This window comes from Danio rerio, chromosome 15 (genome assembly GCF_052040795.2).
Source record: "Danio rerio strain M-AB ecotype USA chromosome 15, GRCz13ab, whole genome shotgun sequence".
NCBI classification, from domain to species: Eukaryota; Metazoa; Chordata; class Actinopteri; order Cypriniformes; family Danionidae; genus Danio; species Danio rerio.
This window is the reverse complement of record NC_141035.1, coordinates 51,117,501-51,137,500: the sequence shown is the minus strand read 5'-3', so window position 1 is coordinate 51,137,500 and position 20,000 is coordinate 51,117,501. Positions and strand designations below refer to the sequence as shown.

General features: G+C 40.0%; 1 protein-coding gene across 3 annotated transcripts in view; it reads left to right on the top strand.

The window, feature by feature from the left end:
* Positions 1-20,000, top strand: part of arap1 (ArfGAP with RhoGAP domain, ankyrin repeat and PH domain 1) — a 135,825-nt gene that overhangs the window by 92,965 nt on the left and 22,860 nt on the right. For all 3 annotated transcript variants that reach the window (NM_001443052.1, NM_001443053.1, NM_001443054.1), the window contains 12 exon segments: positions 4,201-4,336; positions 5,292-5,394; positions 5,671-5,866; positions 6,649-6,694; positions 6,801-6,964; positions 8,210-8,419; positions 8,602-8,707; positions 8,905-9,052; positions 9,931-10,017; positions 13,325-13,396; positions 15,452-15,569; positions 16,520-16,633. In NM_001443052.1, the coding sequence (NP_001429981.1) occupies positions 4,201-4,336; positions 5,292-5,394; positions 5,671-5,866; positions 6,649-6,694; positions 6,801-6,964; positions 8,210-8,419; positions 8,602-8,707; positions 8,905-9,052; positions 9,931-10,017; positions 13,325-13,396; positions 15,452-15,569; positions 16,520-16,633 (1,500 nt within the window).

The following is a 20,000-nucleotide window of genomic DNA, read 5'->3' as shown; positions in this document are numbered from 1 at the left end:
AACTTCTCACACAAATATGTGCTCCCAAAAAGGCACATGGTCTGCTTGAACCCCACTCCAGTCACATCAGTCTGTACCAGTCTGTATCTACCTATAATATATATAAGATGCAGGCTGTAGCTAGGTAGGTGGCAGGCTGCAGATAGGTAGCTAAGTGGCAGGCAGGGGCGGGAACAGCTTACCTTGGTTCTGGCCGGCGCAAGTTCCCTCCTAACACTTCCCGCCCGTCACAGCGTCCAACAAAGGGGCGGGGTGCGTGGTGACGTCACCGGCATCCCCAACCCTTTGTTTACACGGCGGGCGGGGAATGCCAGTGACCGCTGTGTACGGATAGAATCAGCTGAGCGGGGAGCGCTCTCTCTCCCCGCTCCGCTGATTCTGTCAGTGTACAGCGGTCGGCGCGGGCCACAAAATATTGCACTGAGGGCTGCAAATGGCCCGCGGGCCGCGAGTTTGAGACCCCTGGTCTAAAGCGTATGGTGCAAAAGCATTAAGGGCGTGTCTGAATCCACTTCTGCTAAGTTAAGGATGGATAAATCCGCTCATGGTCTAACAGGGCTGTGCTGATTCTCTTCATGAGTTCTGGATGTGTTTTGAGCAGAACCTGCATTTAACCAATCAGAGTCTCGTCTCTCATTCCATTGAAGAGTCAGTTGCGTCGCTCCATGGTGCATTTGCTATTTACATGTTAGACTTATGTAAGAGTAAAAACTGAACACTTCACTAGCGAGAAAACAGTTCAACAGAGCATCTGCAGCGCGAGGATAAAGAACGAGCCTCCTCCATTCAGCCTCTTTACTTTACTCCTTTACTTTACTCCTTTACTTTGGTGGAGTGAGGAAACGGTGGAAACCCAAATCCACTGAACACAACCAATAGCCCACATACTGAATCTCCTTTGTTAAGCTCAGAGATTTGTGTCTAAACTATTTCTAAATTCAGTTCTGATCTCCAGCAGAGGAATAAGTGAAAAATAATAATGAAGTGTGCTCAGAAAACTGAGTTATATCCAAACACACGTTGTGCGATCTGACTGGGTAGGGGTGCCAACTTATATATTTATAAGTAAAAAATAAAAAATAATAAGTCAGTGCTACATGGGATACACTAGCAGTGCAATAACCCTAGTAACCCCTTATAGAGCTAAAGACAAAATAAATCAGACTAAACCAGTTTAAATTGCATTAATCTATTATTCAATTAGGTCTCCTTACAACCTCAAAATAACACTATATACAGGTTTTACAACAGAAAAAGTTTCAAACCCATTGCAACAAGCATTTGAATAATTCAACAAATCAAAGGCACAAAACAAAATAATAATAATAATAAACCAAATAAAGAGGTACCTCTGTCGACTTGGAATTAACTTGATCTATGCACAAGATTAAACCACTGATTCACATCAATTTGTTAGAACCTTACATTCATTACTGTTAAACAGAAATTCAATATAAACAATTCAAACAGTTCAATGATTCAGTCGGTTCAACATTTCAATGATTCACTCGGGTCAAACAATTTAATGATTCACTTGGTTTAAACAATTCAATGATTCATTCAGTTCTAACTGAGATGCTCAGAGTTCGTCAAATCAATGATTCACTCGGTTTGAATAACTCAGATGTTGTTCCTGTTTTTATCCGCATATGCTGATGCAGACTAGGGTTGTCGCGATACCATTAATTAATCTTACAATACTATACCAGCTGAAGAATCACGATACCAAGTACTGCGATACTGTAATTCATCAGTCAAATTATAAAAACGAGTGTCAGAAATACTATATTTTATGTTATAATAGATCTACTTGAATGTAATTCAGAATTTCTTTAAGGCCAAAAAGTATTATTTGTACGTCACTTTACTAAAAATGTATTCACTCTTTTGTTTATTTTGTAGATAACTGACCAACAGAAATACATTAAAATAAAAATACAAATTATACAGAACGAAATTTGTTGCAAAAGAGCGGTTTCCCAACAAAATCAGGGTAAATGACGTGGTCAGAAGTTGTTTCAGTGTTTTCTGTTGCTGTTTTTGTTTTCAGTCTGATAAGGTAACAATCCAAAGAAATTCAGAAATTTACTTTGTGAGTTGTTCTTTTAAAGAGATTGTGTCGGTCGCTAATAAATCATATTAACATGAACAGAAATGAACCAGTTCAGATGTGCATTCCAACTGAAGCGTTAGAAAGCGTGGAATAGGCTGCTATAAAAGGTGCAAATTCTACACAGTTTTGCAACATAATGGCCCGTTTCCACTGAGTGGTACGGTACGGTTGGGTACGCTTTTATGGCAATTTCCACTGTCAATAAGTGTACCGAACCACTTTTTCGGCACTCTTTCGAAAGGGTACCAAAAACCAAAAGGTGGAGCTACACGCGCAGCTGAACGCTGATTGGTTACAGAGATACATCACGAGCTCGTGGAGCTAGACAGAATGTAAACAAAGCATCCGCCATGTTCTAATACACAGCCGAGAGATCACATGCATATACTATAACGAGCCATGAATGACCCGAGCTCAAACAAACCTTGTCGTCGTCTTGATGAACAGACCCAAAGCCAAGAAGAACAAAATCTGCCGTGTGCTGTTGTTGCTTTACGAGCCCGTCTAAAAGTGTGAGCGGTTTCACTTTCTTCCGGAAGCTTGCGGCCGCGTCTATACTTGATATAACGAACTTCTTGAGCTGATGATGATAATGTGTGCGTGATTATTGAAGCGTCTCCGTCATCTGATCCATTCTGAGAAAAAAAGGACAAGTGTGAGAGTGAAGCGCAGAAAAAGAGAATCCCGACAAAACACAGGAGCAAAAGTGTTTCAGCAACCTGAATCATGAACACACTGCCGTGATTATCTTCACCTTTTGGATTATTATGAACTGGGAATGACAGAATGACTCTGTAACAGAGCTGACATGTGCTGCTGAAGATTACACACACAGATGAGAGGTCTGCGCTGACTGTGGGCTATATTGCGTGTGTTTTTGAACTCAAATAAGCACTAAATGTCTGCTGTGTGTAGTGTTTCTGTAATTAATAATATATCGGAGACTGTAAGGGGCTGTGTGTGTTCATATATGTTCATTTATATATTTATTTTACATAATTACAGACGTTACAGTAGCCTATTTCACACTGTCATTGATCTGCAGTTATAATCAACTCATGTTCATAGGAAGGTTAGTAATGAACATTTATAAACAAGTATTTGTGTGTATAAAGCATCTGTGTAGTGAGGAGTGCTGCTCATTATGATATGTGAACGACCCGTACATCTTTACTGTCGACATTTATTCGAGCGAGCATGACGTCGACTGAAACTTTGTCGTACACCACGCCTGTCGTACACGGCTATTTAAATAAAATGGTTTACTGTTGCACAAACGTGTACTGACTTTTCCACATGCAACATTATCTATTGTAGATAAACCATTGATGACAATACTACCGTTTACAAACTAAAGCAGCACCGCCAGTATTCTGGAGCCAGAGTATCGCCATACTACCATAGTACTGGTAAACCGTGCAACCCCAATGCAGACATTTCCACAACCCCACAGCTGGACAGATCTACACTTGTGTTTATTAAAGCAGATATAAATCTGCAGATAATCAATAATACTGATCATAATAATCACATTATACTGATGCAGATTGTTATGAATGTGCTGTTTATATTGATGGAGAAAATCATCATTTCTGGATCATTTTAACTGTTTCATCAGTAAAGATATGTGTGTGTTGCTGATCCTCCTGTGTGTGTTCAGCAGTGTGTGAGTGTTTAGACATGTATATGTGCATAACTAACACTCTCTGCTGGACTTTAGAGCAGCTTTCAGTTGGTCAGTGGTCTATTTCAGCTCTTTAGAATAGCAGCGCTCCAACAATGCGCCTTAACACACCTCCTTTATAGACCCGCACACACGAGTCCACAGAGTGATGAACATGGATTTACTATTTAAACAACGTGACGCTAAACATGAAAATGACTGTAGCGCTGCTCTTAAAGTAACAACAAATCATGCCAAACACATCTTGAGCCCTATTGTGCCGGGTGTATAATATCGGCCTATTGAGTTAATAGGGAAGTATGTAGTATATAGTAGGGAAGTGTGTGACTTCAGATGCAGCCATTGTGTTTATTATGTGCTATATACAGACATTTTCCTTATCAAGTTTGTGTGTGTGTGTCAGAGTTCAGTCGGCGCTGGTGTGTGTTGAACGACGGCAACTTTAGCTACTACGAAAGTGACAAAAACGCTACACCCAACGGAGGACTGAAGATGAGGGAGATCGTCTGTCTGGCTGTCAACCCTGCTGAGACTCATGGGTAATCTGACGTCTTCTGATGGAGCTGATATTATTGTTATTATTATTATTATTATTATTATTATTATTATTATTATTTATTTATTTTATTATTATTATTATTATTATTATTATTTATTTATTTTATTATTATTATTATTATTATTATTATTATTATTATTATTATTTATTGTATTATTATTATTTATTATTAATATTATTTATTATTATTTATTTTTTTGTATTTTTATTTGTATTTTATTACTATTATTATTGTTTATTATTGTTATTATTATTGTTATTAATTATTATTGTTATTATTGTTTGTTATCATTGTTTATTATTATTATTATTATTATTATTATTAATATTTATTTATTATTATTCATTATTATTATTTTAATATTATTCATTATTAATATTATTTATTATAATATTTTTTTATTTGTATTATTATTTCTATTATTATTATTGTTATTATTATTGTTGTTATTGTTTATTATAATTTCTTATTATTAATATTATTATTATTAATATTTATTATTATTGTTATTATTATTGAATATTATTACTATTATTATTAATTATTTTTATTGTTTGTTGTTGTTGTTGTTGTTGTTATTATTAATATTATTATTATTATTATTATTATTGTGATTGTTTATGAAGATGATGATGGTGATGATTATTAATATTAATATTTATTATTATTTATTTTTTATTGTTATTAGTACTATTATTAATAATTATTATTGTTATTATTATTATTATTTATTGTTAATATTGCTATTATTTATTATTATTATTATTATTAATGTTATTTATGATGATGATGATGATGATTATTATTATTGTTATTATTAGTATTATTGTTGTAATTATAATTTATTGTTATTATTATTATTATTATTATTATTATTGTTATTATAATGATTATTATTATATTCTGATGTGGAGATTCTTCTTCTGTGTGTCAGGTACGATCACACCTTTGAGCTGTACTCGGACTCTGAGCGCCTGTATCTGTTCGGCACAGATAATCCAGAGACCATGAGAGAGTGGGTCACGTCCATCGCAAAGGTGATGATTTCACACCCGCTGATTTGCATACACACACAGAACAGATGTAGTTTCAAATGATTTTGTGTTTAAAATATTTCATGTATGTGATGGCCATCAGAGCACACACAGAATAAAAGTTTGATGTGTGTGTGTGTGATCAGAATATAGATATTAATGGTAGTGTAAAGTTTGTGTGTGTGAATGCTGCTGTTTGTGGAATGTTTTCATACCTCTTTCTCTGTGTGTGTGTGTGTGTGTGTGTCTGTTTGTTTGTGTGTCTGTGTGTGTGCGCAGTCCTTCATTCCCGCGGGTGTGGAGGATCTCCTGCTGAAGGATTTCGAGCGTATCGGCCGTCTGCGCTATAAAGACCGTCTGAACCGCGAGATGTCCCGGCTGGGCTGGTTCTGTCTGCTGGGCTCCAATCTGCACATCCGTCTGGAGGAACACACTGCAGACCAGATCATAGACCTGCAGAAACTGCTGGAGCTCTGTGAGACTCACACACACACACACACACACACACATGCGCGCTCGTATATTAAACACTGACACAAATATACACGCAGATAAGCACACACACACACACATGTGCACACATATATAATACACTCACACAAATATACACGCACATAAGCACACACACACAGAGATGCGCACATAAAGACAGATACACACACACACACACACATACATGAATGTGCACACACACTTATGCACGCACATATACACAAACACACACACATACCTACAGACTTGCGCACACACACACACACACACACACACACACACACACACACACACACACACATATATATATATATATATATATACATACATGAACACACACACTCACATATGGAAGCACAAACACACACACATATATGCGTACATAATCTCACACACACATGCACACAGATACATGCTAGCACAACTGCACGCACACACACACACAGACACAGGCATGTGCTCATGTACACAAACTCACACACACAGATACATGCACAAATACACAAACTCTCACACAAATGCATGCACACACATACACAAGCACACATGCGCAGACATACACAAACTCACACACACACACACACACACACACACACATTGACACATACAAACACAGACAGACATGCACATACACACACACACACACACACAAACATGTAGATTATATTCAGTGCTGTATTTCTGAACGTTTGTGTGTGTGTGTGTGTGTGTGTGTGTGTGTGTGTGTGTGTGTGTGTGTGTGTGTGTGTGTGTGTGTGCGGGCAGCAATCCATCCGGAGAGTGATGTTCTGGTTCTTGTGGAGCGGGGCAGGTGAGTGTGTTAGTGTTTTGGTCACTTGCGTTGATGTTGCGTGTGCGTCTGTGTGTGTGTTTGTGTGTGCATATGTGTTTTGGCTAACGCTAGCGTGTCTCTGCAGGACGCTGTATATCGAGGGCGAGAGGAAGCTGGATTTCCAGGGCTGGGCGACGGCCATCCAGAGGGCTGCTGGGAGTTCTGGAGACACACTGAGCCAGCAGCAGCTGACGGAGGCAGATATCCCCGTCATCGTGGAGCGCTGCATTCATTTCATCACACAATACGGTACACACTGCTGCTCTGAGTCACTTCTGAGACACTATATTGACTCCAACTCTGATTCTTTTCTGATTCACTGCTGGGACTCTCCATTTACTCTAACTCTGATTCAGATTCACTTCTGATTCACTTCTGATTCACTTCTGATTCGCTTCTGGGACTTTCCATTCACTCTGAATCTGATTCTGATCCACTTCTGGGACTCTCCATTCACTCTAAATCTGATTCTGATTCACTTCTGATTCACTTTTGGGACTCTCCATTCACTCTAAATCGGATTCTGATTCACTTCTGGTACTCTCCATTCACTCTAAATCTAATTCTGATTCAATTCTGGGACTCTCCATTCACTCTTAATCTGATTCTGATTCACTTTTGATTCACTTCTGGTACTCTCCATTCACTCTAAATCTAATTCGGATTCACTTCTGGGACTCTCCATTCACTCTAAATCTGATTCTGATTCATGTCTGATTCACTTCTGGGACTCTCCATTCACTTTAACTCTGATTCTAAATCACTTCTGATTCACTTCTGGGACTCTTGATTCACTCTAACTCTTCTGATTCAGATCTGATTCACTTATGGGACTCTCCATTCACTCTAACTCTGATTTAGATCTGATTGACTTCTAATACACTCCATTCACTTTAAATCTGATTCTGATTAATTTATGATTCACTTCGGGGACTCTCCATTCATTCTAAATCTGTTTCTGATTCACTTCAGATTCACTTCTGGTATGTCCATTCACTCTTACTCTAATTCTGATTCTGATTCGGATCTGATTCACTTCTGGTGCACTCCATTCACTCCAAATCTACCGCTGTACTCTCTTCAACTCTCTCTGACCGAATTCACTTTACCTTCTGGTCATGGTTTTCTTTTCTCAGAGTAGTTTGACTTCTGTCTAATGTGGTCAGTGCTTTTGCTTGATTCAGCTCTATTTGGTCTTTATATTTAGCCAGGCTCAGTTCTGCTCTGTAATCATTCTCTCTTATTCTTCTGGAAGGAAGGAAGGAAGGAAGGAACCTTCTGGTGATAGGGTCAGGGTCGAGTCCATCCGAATAGATTCAGTTCAGTTGTGTTTGAGAAACTCATGGACATGTTTGACCACTGACTCTTGTGACTAATAGAACACACACACACACACACACACACACACTGAAAAGATCACTTGAACAATAGATTTAGATTGAAAATTGTTTGTGTGTGTGTTTGTTTATTCATGTGTGTGTGTGTGTGTAACAGGTCTGACATCAGAGGGCATCTACCGTAAGAGTGGTGTGAACAGTAAGATCGCCGCTCTGCTGGAGGAGCTGCGCAGAGACGCGCGGTGTGTGTGGCTGAAGGAGGGAGAGCATCAGGTGGATGACGTCTCCAACGTCCTCAAGCGCTTCTTCAGGGACGTGCAGGAGGGTGTGTTCGGCCTGGAGGCGCACCGCTGGCTCTCTGCTACAGGTGTGTGTGTGTGTGTGTGTGTGTTATACTCTCACTGCAGTATCAGGCTGGGAGTAAATCACTGTAACACTTTATATGAAGCTTGTGTTTATATTGATTTGTGTGTGTGTGTGTGTGTGTGTGTGTGTGTGTGTGTGTGTGTGTGTGTGTGTGTGTGTGTGTGTGTGTGTGTGTGTGTGTAGGTGTCTCAGACGAGAGCAGTCGTATCTGTCAGTATCGTCTCCTCTTCAGTAATCTTCCACGAGTGAATCAGGCGACACTACGAGCGCTAGTCAATCATTTATACTGGTGAGAGCTGCACACTTCCTGTTTCACACACAGCACTTCCTGCTGCCTCTCCTTTCACACAAGTGTTGAATGTCTCTCTGATGTGTGTGTGGGTGTGTCTGTGTGGGTATCGTGTGTCTTTCTGTGTGTGTATGTGTGTCTGTCTGTCTTACTGTGACTGTGTGTGCGTGTGCGTGTGTGTGTGTGTGTGTGCGCAGTGTTCAGCGGTTTGCGGATCTGAATCAGATGAATCTTCATAATCTGGCCATCGTGTTTGGGCCGACGCTCTTCCAGGCGGACGGGAAGGATTACAGCGCCGGCCGGGTCCTCGAGGACCTTATCCAACACTACGTCACCATATTCAACGTACGCTTACTATTATTATTATTATTATTATTATTAATATTATGTTATTATTGTTATTATTATTATTATTATAATGTTATTATTGTTATTATTATTATTAATATATATATATATATATATATATATATATATATATATAGATATAGATATATATATTATTTTTATTATTGTTATTATCATTATGATGATGATGATTTATTATTATGAAATTTATAATTATGATGATTATGATTATTATTAGTAGTAGTATTATAATTATTATTTTGCTTATTATTTTTATTATCATTATTATTATTATTATTATTATTATCATGGTTATGATTATGATTATTATTTTTATTATTATTTTATTATCATTATTATTATATTATATTATTGTTATTATTATTATTATTATTATGCTTATGATTATTATCATTGTCAAGATTATTATATTATTTTATAATTATTATTTTACTATTAATATTTTTATGATTATTATATTAATATTAGTTATTATTATTTATTATTATTGTTATTCTTATTATTATTTAATAATAATTATTATTATTTTAGTTTTTATTATATTATCATTTTGCTATTATTATTATTATTATTATTATTATTTAATCATAAATTATTATTTATGATGAATATTATTATTTTATTATTATTAATATTATTATTTTATTATTGTATTTTTTATTATTAATATTTTTATTATTATTACTAATATTATTATTCACTTAATTTTTCTCAGTAGATTTGGTTAAACTCAGGCTGATAGACACTGAACTGAATTCAGCAGCAGATAATTACTCCCTAGCACCATCTGTTGGTGAGACTGGTGGAAGAATTGCATTGGTAACACTTTATTGATGTGTGTGTGTGTGTTACAGGTGAACGAGCAACAGTTGAAGAAGCAGTTAGATGAAATCACATACATCATAAAGCTCAGAGACAACCTCACACCTAAACCTGGATCGGTAAGGGTGTCTCTTTATGAAGTAGAAATCACACTGAGCACCATAGCGACCACTTAGCATCATCCTACCGACCACATAGCCTCACCTACGGTACCTTAGAAATCACATAGCACCATAGTAGTCACGTAACATCATCTACATTACCCTTGAAACCACAAAGCATAGTTTACAACACCCTAGCAACCGCAGAACATAAATCCATAACACCCTAGCATCCACATAGCATCATCTATGAAATCCTAGTAACCACATATAGTCATCCACAACACCATAGCAACCACATAGCATCACATACATTACCCTAGCAACCAGACAGCATCATTCACAACACCTTAGTAACAACACACCATCACACTAGTAATCACAAAATCCACATCACCTTAGCAACCACACAACATCACCCCCATCACCCTAGCAACCATATAGCATCATCCTTATCACCCTAGCAACCACCTAGCAGCATTCACATTACCCTAGCAGCCACTGTGCTTCATCCACGCTACCCTAGCAACCACACAGCATTATCCACATTCTCCTAGCAACCACACAGCATCATTCACAATGCCCTAGCAACAACACAGCATCACACTAGAAATCACAGAGCAAAATTCACATTACCCTAGCAACCATACAACACCACCCGTAATGCTGTAGTAACCATATAGCGTCATCCAAATCACCCTAGCAACAACACAGTATCACCATAGCCATCACACAGCAACATTCACATTACCCTAGAAACCCCACTGCATCATCCACTTCACCCTAGCAACCACACAGCATTATCCAGATCGTCCAAGCAACCCCATATCATCATTCATAACACCCTAGCAACAACACTGCATTGCCCTAGAAATCACATCACAACATTCACATTACCCTAGCAACCACACAAGATCCTCTTCGTCACCCTAGCAACCATAAAGCATATATCCCCCTAGCAACAACATGGCATCACCCTAGCAACCACATAGCATCCTTCACATTACCTTAGGAACCACTCTGCATTACCCACATCACCCTAACAACCTTATAGTATCATCCAAATCACCCTAGCAACAACACAGCATTACCCTAGCAACCACATAGCAACATTCACATTACCATAACAACCACACAATATTATCCACTTCTTTATAGCAACCACATAGCATCATTTCACTGAAAACTTCTTGACCAAATTCATATTTTCCTAGCAACCACACAGCATAACCATAGCAACCACATAGCAGCATTTACATTACCCTAGCAATCGCACAACATCACCCACATCACCCTAGCAACCATATAGCATCATCCACATCCCCCTAGCAACAACACAGCATCACTATAGTAGCATTGACATTACCCTAGCGACCACACAGCATTAACCATGTCCTCCTAGCGGCCACCTAGCATCATTCACAACGCTTTTGCAACAACACAGCATTATCCTAGCAACCACACATCACCCGCATCACCCTAGCAACCACTCACCATCATCCACATTGTCTTAGCTACCACATACCGTCATTCACTATACCCTAGCAACAACACAGCATCGCCATAGAAATCACATAGCAACATTCACAGTACCCTAGCAACCACGCAACATTCACATTACCATAACAACCACACAACATTATCCACTTCTTTATAGCAACCACATAGCATCATTTCACTGAAAACTTCTTGACCAAATTCATATTTTCCTAGCAACCACACAGCATAATCATAGCAACCACATAGCAGCATTTACATTACCCTAGCAATCACACAACATCACCCACATCACCCTAGCAACCATATAGCATCATCCACATCCCCCTAGCAACAACACAGCATCACTATAGTAGCATTGACATTACCCTAGCGACCACACAGCATTAACCATGTCCTCCTAGCGGCCACCTAGCATCATTCACAATGCTTTTGCAACAACACAGCATTATCCTAGCAACCACACATCACACGCATCACCCTAGCAACCACTCACCATCATCCACATTGTCTTAGCTACCACATACCGTCATTCAATATACCCTAGCAACAACACAGCATCGCCATAGAAATCACATAGCAACCACACATCACCCGCATCATCCTAGAAACCATATAGTATCATCCACATCCCCCAAGCAACAACAAAACATCACCCTAGCAACCACATAGCAACATTCAAATTACCATAGCAACCACTTTGCATCATTAACATCACCCTAGCAACAACACAGCATTACAATAGAAATCCCATAGCAACATTCACATTACCCTAGCAGCAACACAGCATCAGCTACATCACCCTAGAAATCACATAGCATCATCAATTCTCCTAGCAACCACATAGCACCATTCACAACACCCTAGCAACAACACAGCATCACAATAGAAATCCCATAGCAACATTCACATTAAGCCTGGTTTATACTTCTGCGTCAAGTGACCGGCGCAACTCACGGCGCAGGCAACGCGCGCAGCTGTGCATTTATACTTCTGCGCGCTGTCTCCGTTGGTCTGCATTAACACTTCCGAAATGCTAGTGGGCAGTGGGGTGTAAATGTTCCTCTGTGTTGAGTTTCTTCTCTGCTGTTTTGCTTTTCCTGAACACTTCCGGGATGTACAAGTGGCTCAAACTCGCTCATTTTGAGGCAGGAACTGGCGGACGTGCAACAACTTTAACCATGAGGTAAACAGAACAAAACTTTCCATCCGGAGCTCCTTCACGGGACTCCACACTTGTAAACAACCGCTCGCGTCATTCGCGCGGCTCTCGGTCCCGCCCAGACTCGTCGGCGCTAGCAAGCCGACCAATCACAGAGCTTGCGCTACGCGTTGTTGCGACATGTAGTTACATTTTTTGAGAGGTGCACGTCAGTGACGGCGACGGCCACGGCGATGGGCTATGCGTCAGCGCCGTAGCATACGCCGGTGTTTGACGCAGAAGTATAAATCAGCCTTTACCCTAGCAACCACACAGCATCACCCGCATCACCCTAGCAACCATATAGCTTCATCCACACCCCCTAGCAATAACAAAACATCACCCTAGCAACCACATAGAAACATTTACATCATCATAGCAACTACTTTGCATCATTAACATAACCTAGCAACCACACAGCATTATACACATCTTCCTAACAACCACGTAGCAGCATTCACATTACCCTAGCAACAACACAGCATAACAAGAAATCACAGAGCACAATCCACAAAACCATAGCAACCACATCACCTACAGTATTACCATCACACTCTAACAAAGTGTGTGTGTGTGTGTGTGTGTGTGTGTGTGTGTGTGTGTGTGTGTGTGTGTGTGTGTCTACAGGGCAGTAGTGGTGATTTCATCTGCACAGTTTATCTGGAGGAGAAAAGGGAAACAGCTGAACAGCATGTGAAGGTAGGTGAGGGTCTTACTGTTGAAGATCTGAACAGGACCAGCACTCACTCATGTATTTTTTCAGTTCATCTTTATTTGTACAGCGCTTTTACAATGTAGATTGTGTGAAAGCAGCTTCACATAGAAGATTATATTGAATTGACACAGCGTAGTTCAGTGTTCAGAGTTTAAGTTCAGTTCAGCTCAGTTCAGTGTGGTTTAATAATCACTACTGAGAGTCCAAACACTGAAGAGCAAATCCATCCATGCGCAGCTCCACAATTCCTGAACTACGCAAGCCAGTGGCGACAGCGGTGAGGATCAAACCTCAAGAGAAACCAGGCTGTTGGTCATAGGGCTGCTCACTTATGGGAAAAATCATAATCCCGATTATTTTGGTCATAACTGTAATCACGATTATTCAAAACGATTATCAGTTTAAGTCAACATTATTCGTCCTCCTGTGAATTTATTTTTATATATAAATATTTCCCAAATGATGTTTAGCAGAGGTTTTTTTACAGTATTTCCTCTAATATTTTTTCTTCTGGAGAAAGGCTTATTTGTTTTATTTCAGCTAGAATAAAAGCAGGTTTGAATATTTTGAAACCTATTTTAATAGCTCGATATTATTAGCCCCTTTAAGCAATATAGATGTTTAATTGTCTGCAGAAGAAACGACTGTTATACAATGACTTGTCTATTTACCCAAATTAAGCCTTTGAATGTCACTTTCAGCTGAATACTAGTGTCTTGAAGAATATCTAGTAAAATATAATGTGCTGTCATCATAGCAAAGATCAAAGAAATCAGTTATTAGAGATGAGTTATTAAATCTGTTGTGTAAACTATGCTTTAAGCATCTTCACTGTATTTTTGATTTTATTATTGATTAATGATATAAACAGTCGGCAGCAGCAGGAATATCGCACGCTGTCACTTTAAGAATAGTGCGGCTCTGATATGGTTTCTCTTTCTCGTGTCTTTTGATTCTCAACTTGTTAGTTTATTACACAAATGAGAGTTAATATGAATAATCACTAAACACTGCGCTCTGACACACATGTGCATGTATTGACCATTAAAACGCTGTCCGAGGCTAAGCATGGCGCGCACACACACAACAGCACATGCTCTTTTGCGCTTTTAAAATTATGAATAATGCGCATCCCAAGCTGGAAAAGTTACATTACACATTGCTTTTAGTCATTTTCACATGGAACTGAGCTTTGCAGAGGCAAAGAGTTTTCACACGTGTACAACTGGAAAGGGGGCGGTACGTGATGGAATAATCCTTATTATCTCGATTAATGGCTTTTCATAATCGTTACAAACCGAAATCGAAATCGTAGGCTGGAGAACGGTGGACGTCAGAGAGACTCGTCTGTCCCCTGAGTCTCACAGGAATCAGTCTCATGCTCTCCACTCCTCCATGACCACCACAGCAGCTGCTCAGGATACAGCCTGGTCCAGGATTATGGAAGCCTTGGGATCATCTCTTCAGAGGTCTTGGATCACATCAGTGACTCTGCATAGTCTGAGAGCCTCAGGATGAGTATCCCCAGGTGGAAATCGAGAATAAGGAGAATAATTAGTGTATCTGCTGTTCATAAAGGAGATGCAGAAACCTGTGTGGAGCACATTCATGTATCACACCGCTGAGTGCTGCACTGAGTGTGTGCTTTACTAAACAGACAGGTCTTTACTCTAGTGTTGAACTGAGAGAGTGTGTCTGAGCCTCGACATTATCAGGAAGGCTATTCCAGAGTGTAGGAGCCATAAATGAGAAGGCTCGACCTCCTTTAGTGGACTTTGCTGTTTGAGGTACTACCAGCAGCCCTGAGTTTTGACATCTTCAAGAGCGAGTTGGATTGTAGCGAGACACCACTGAGCCCCCGTGTCGCCCCAGCACAGTTTATATGCAGTATTATCCGTCTCTGATATGTGCATCAGTTTATGTGCAGTTTTAAAAGTGATCTCGGTGTCTTCATTACAGCTTTTATTGCAATATTCCAAAATGCACATAAGAAACTCTGGATGGAGCCATGGCTAACACTAATAATGTTTGACCTTCAGATTCCAGCGACGATGACGGCAGCAGAGCTGACATTTGAGGTTCTGGACAGACGGAAAATCAGCGTGAAGGAGAAAGACTACTGGTGCTGCTTCGAGGTCAACGAGAAGGAGGAGATAGGTGAGAGGCAGAACAACACACACACACACACACATATACGCACACATGCTAATGCACACACACACACACACACACACACACACACGCACAAACACACACACACACATATACGCACACATGCTAATACACACACACATACATACATACATACATACACACACACATACAAATACAAACATACAAAAACGTTATACACACATATGCTCAAACAAACACACACATACAAATACACACAAACACACACTCACCTATACTATACACTGCACACATACTTACACACACACAAAAACACTACACACACACATACATATACACACAAACACACACACACACATACAAAAACACTGTAAACTACACACAGACACAGACATTCACGCACATACATACAAACACACAAACATCTTTACTGTACACACAAATACACATATATGCTGTACACACACACACACACACACACACACACACACACACACACACACACACACACACACACACACACACACCTATACAATACACACCTATACATTACACACTACACAAATACACTCATTCTACACACACACACTTCAAACATACACACACATATACATACATGTACGTTCACAAACACACAAACACACTCACAATAAGTTTTATTGTGACCATGAGGACGTTTATCATGTATTGAAACTGTAAAAGTGTGTGTTGTGTATGTGTGTGTTGTCTGTTTATTTATTTGTTTGTTTAGTGTTATATAATTCTTATTGAGTTATGAAGTGTTCTGGAGTACTATAGATCAACATGTCTTTATCTATAGTGATCCTGCCATGAAGTAATGAAGTAGCCATCAGTGCTGATGTACGTAAACAAACGTGTGTGTGTGTGTGTGTGTGTGTGTGTGTGTGTGTGTGTGTGTGTGTGTGTGTGTGTGTGTGTGTGTGTGTGTGTGTGTGTGTGTGTTACTGTGTCAGAGCGGCCGCTGCACTATCAGGAGAAGGTTCTGCCCATCTTCCACTCTCTGGGCACTGACAGTCACCTGCTGGTCAAGAAGCACTTCTCCATGGAGGCCATGCTGGTCTATCTGGGTAAGAGGAGAGCTGCACGCACACACCGCTTTTAGGGGAATGGCCAAAGAAAGCAGCTACATCACCCTAGCAACCATGAAGCATCACTCTCAGTACCATAGCAACCTCACTCAGTTATGTTATAAAATCTATATTCTTGTGATAACGGGATTTCGTTGAGACATTTTCCTCACGCTTGCATATATATATGTATATATATTAGGGCTGTGCAATATGGACAAAATAATCATATTGCGATTTTACGAACGAATATTGCGATTGCGATTTTATTTGCGACTTTGGGAACAGTTTTTGCTTTTTCAAACAAGCTACATACAATCTAAAGGCATTCAGTGCACAAGAAGTGCATAACAAAACTATTGAGTCAGTCATTTCTTTGTGTGACCCTTTCCCATAAGGCACGGCGCTTGCAAATGCTTGAACAATGGATGCTAGTTTAGTCTGTTTGGGCTGGCTTTGATGTGTGCTTTTGTTTGTTTCGATGGACTTTGTCGAGATGCATTCATCATGCAGTTTATGACGACACTGTTTTAAGTGTTGGATCAGGTTTGGAATAATCATTTCACAAGTCTTGAAAATTGCCTTGCTCTGTGACACATCCTCTCTCCTGAATCCAAAATACTCCAAAATAACTGTCGTTGAATTTCTCCTCGGCACCAAATCATTTTTATTTTGACCTGCATCCATATTTCCTCCTGCTTGTCATGCGCAGAGTGAGCTGGTTAACATAATAGCTATAATTGCCCGGTGCGCTACGTCAGCTCTGATTGGTTAACATATTAATATCATGCGCACAAGAACATATTCTTAATAAAATTCTAAATAAATTAACAGATAAAAATTGCAGCCTTTTGCGATTTAGAAATTGCGTGTGCTTGAGTTGCGATTTTTTTATTTTTTATTTTTTTGCGCGATTGCGATTAATTGCACAGCCCTAATATATATATATATATATATATATATATATATATTTTTTTTTGCTTGTTAGTTTGATTAGTGTTGATTTCAAATGCAATAAATATGTTTGTATAAAACTTGTAGTAATCTTGCTTATAATTGGTGGGTGCTAGGGATGTAACGGTATCAGAATTTCACGGTTCGGTAATACCTCGGTATGAATGTCACGGTACGGTATTTATTGAATCATTTACAGGAAAAAACAAAACTTATGAAAATACTCCAAAAAAGTGCCAAAAGTGTCAATGACATACAAATTAGCCATCTATCTGTTAGCTTTGAAACAGGAACTTCAATTTTAATAACAAAAAATTATTAAACCATGTAAAAAAATAAAGTTTCAATTTAGTATTGTTGAAAACTCATCACATTCAACATTTAATCACTCACTCACTCACTTAGATAGAGATGGGCTTTAAGGAAAATTATCTTATAAATATAATCTGGTAAAAGCTGGTATCTCTGGGCATTTACAATGTCTCCTGCAACAGAAAAAACCCTCTCATTTGGGACTGAGGTTTCTGGGACAGAGATATGACTTGGCCCAGGTTGACAGCAGTGGGTAACGCTGTGCATTGTCTTTCCCCCACTTGAGAGAACAAACCATGAGTGAGATAGAGGTCTCATGTCTGCATCAGTCTGAACAGTGTGCTGTGTTTCTGCAGTCCCCATGACTGATTATTACCGTATTCCCCAACTTGCAGGCACGTGCACACACAGGGCTCAACATGTGCAGTGTACATGCCCTTTTTAGTCTTGGATAGAAAGTTCCCTTCCAAAATGATCAAAAGTGCCCCCGCGACGCGACATACCCTCCGTCCCCGCTTTACAGTACGCGCGCGACAACACAGCTGATAAGAACTCGCTCGACAACACGGCTATTCAGTACGCGCGCGACAACACAGCTGATAAGAACTCGCGCGACAACACCGATATTCAGTACGCGCGACAACACAGCTGATAAGAACTCGCTCGACAACACGGCTATTCAGTACGCGCGCGACAACACAGCTGATAAGAACTCGCGCGACAACACCGATATTCAGTACGCGCGACAACACAGCTGATAAGAACTCGCGCGACAACACCGATATTCAGTACGCGCGCGACAACACAGCTGATAAGAACTCGCGCAACAACACGGCTATTCAGTACGCGCGCGACAACACAGCTGATAAGAACTCGCGCGACAACACCGATATTCAGTACGCGCGACAACACAGCTGATAAGAACTCGCGCGACAACACAGCTGATAAGAACTCGCGCGACAACACCGATATTCAGTACGTGCGCGACAACACAGCTGATAAGAACTCACGCGACAACATCGCTATTCAGTACGCGCGCGACAACACAGCTGATAAGAACTCGCGCGACAACACCGATATTCAGTACGCGCGCGACAACACAGCTGATAAGAACTCGCGCGACAACACCGATATTCAGTACGCGCGACAACACAGCTGATAAGAACTCGCGCGACAACACCGATATTCAGTACGCGCGCGACAACACAGCTGATAAGAACTCGCGCAACAACACGGCTATTCAGTACGCGCGCGACAACACAGCTGATAAGAACTCGCGTGACAACACCGATATTCAGTACGCGCGCGACAACACAGCTGATAAGAACTCGCGCGACAACACAGCTGATAAGAACTCGCGCGACAACACCGATATTCAGTACGTGCGCGACAACACAGCTGATAAGAACTCGCGCGACAACATCGCTATTCAGTACGCGCGCGACAACACAGCTGATAAGAACTCGCGCGACAACACCGCTATTCAGTAAGCGCGCGGCGACAACACCCGCTTTAGGGTTTTCCAGCTCTTTTTCATCACCCCTTCTAGCAGCACACTCCATTTCCGCATTACTGGATCTGTAGCCACAACAGACCGCAAGGGATTATGGCCAAGCCTGGGCTGATGGGAATTGTAGTTTCCGGTACCTCCCGTTCGCTTCATTCGCCTGAGCAAATTTTCTCAGAAGACCTATAGTTTTACCGAGTCATGCGACTACAGTAATATCGAAAAAAATTAATATTGCGGTATGACGGTATTTACAATACCGTTACATCCCTAGTGGGTGCGACTCAATTTTGGCTGATGCGCCTACATTTTTAAAGTTAGCACCGGTGCTACCAGGCAAAAAGCTTAATTTCGAGCCCTGCAGAGCAGCATGTCTTCTCCAGTAATATGTGTCGGCTCTTTTAGATGTAAGATCTGAATGTTTTTCAGCCCTCCCTCTGTTACAGCAGTGGATTTGCAGATCTTTATTCAATCCTTCATGATTTACCGCGTAAGGATTAATGAAGAGGATTTAATAAACATGTTAGTGTACGCATGTTCTGTACCTGAGCTTGGCACATCTAGGACGTGTTATATTCATTATAAAGCGCCCTC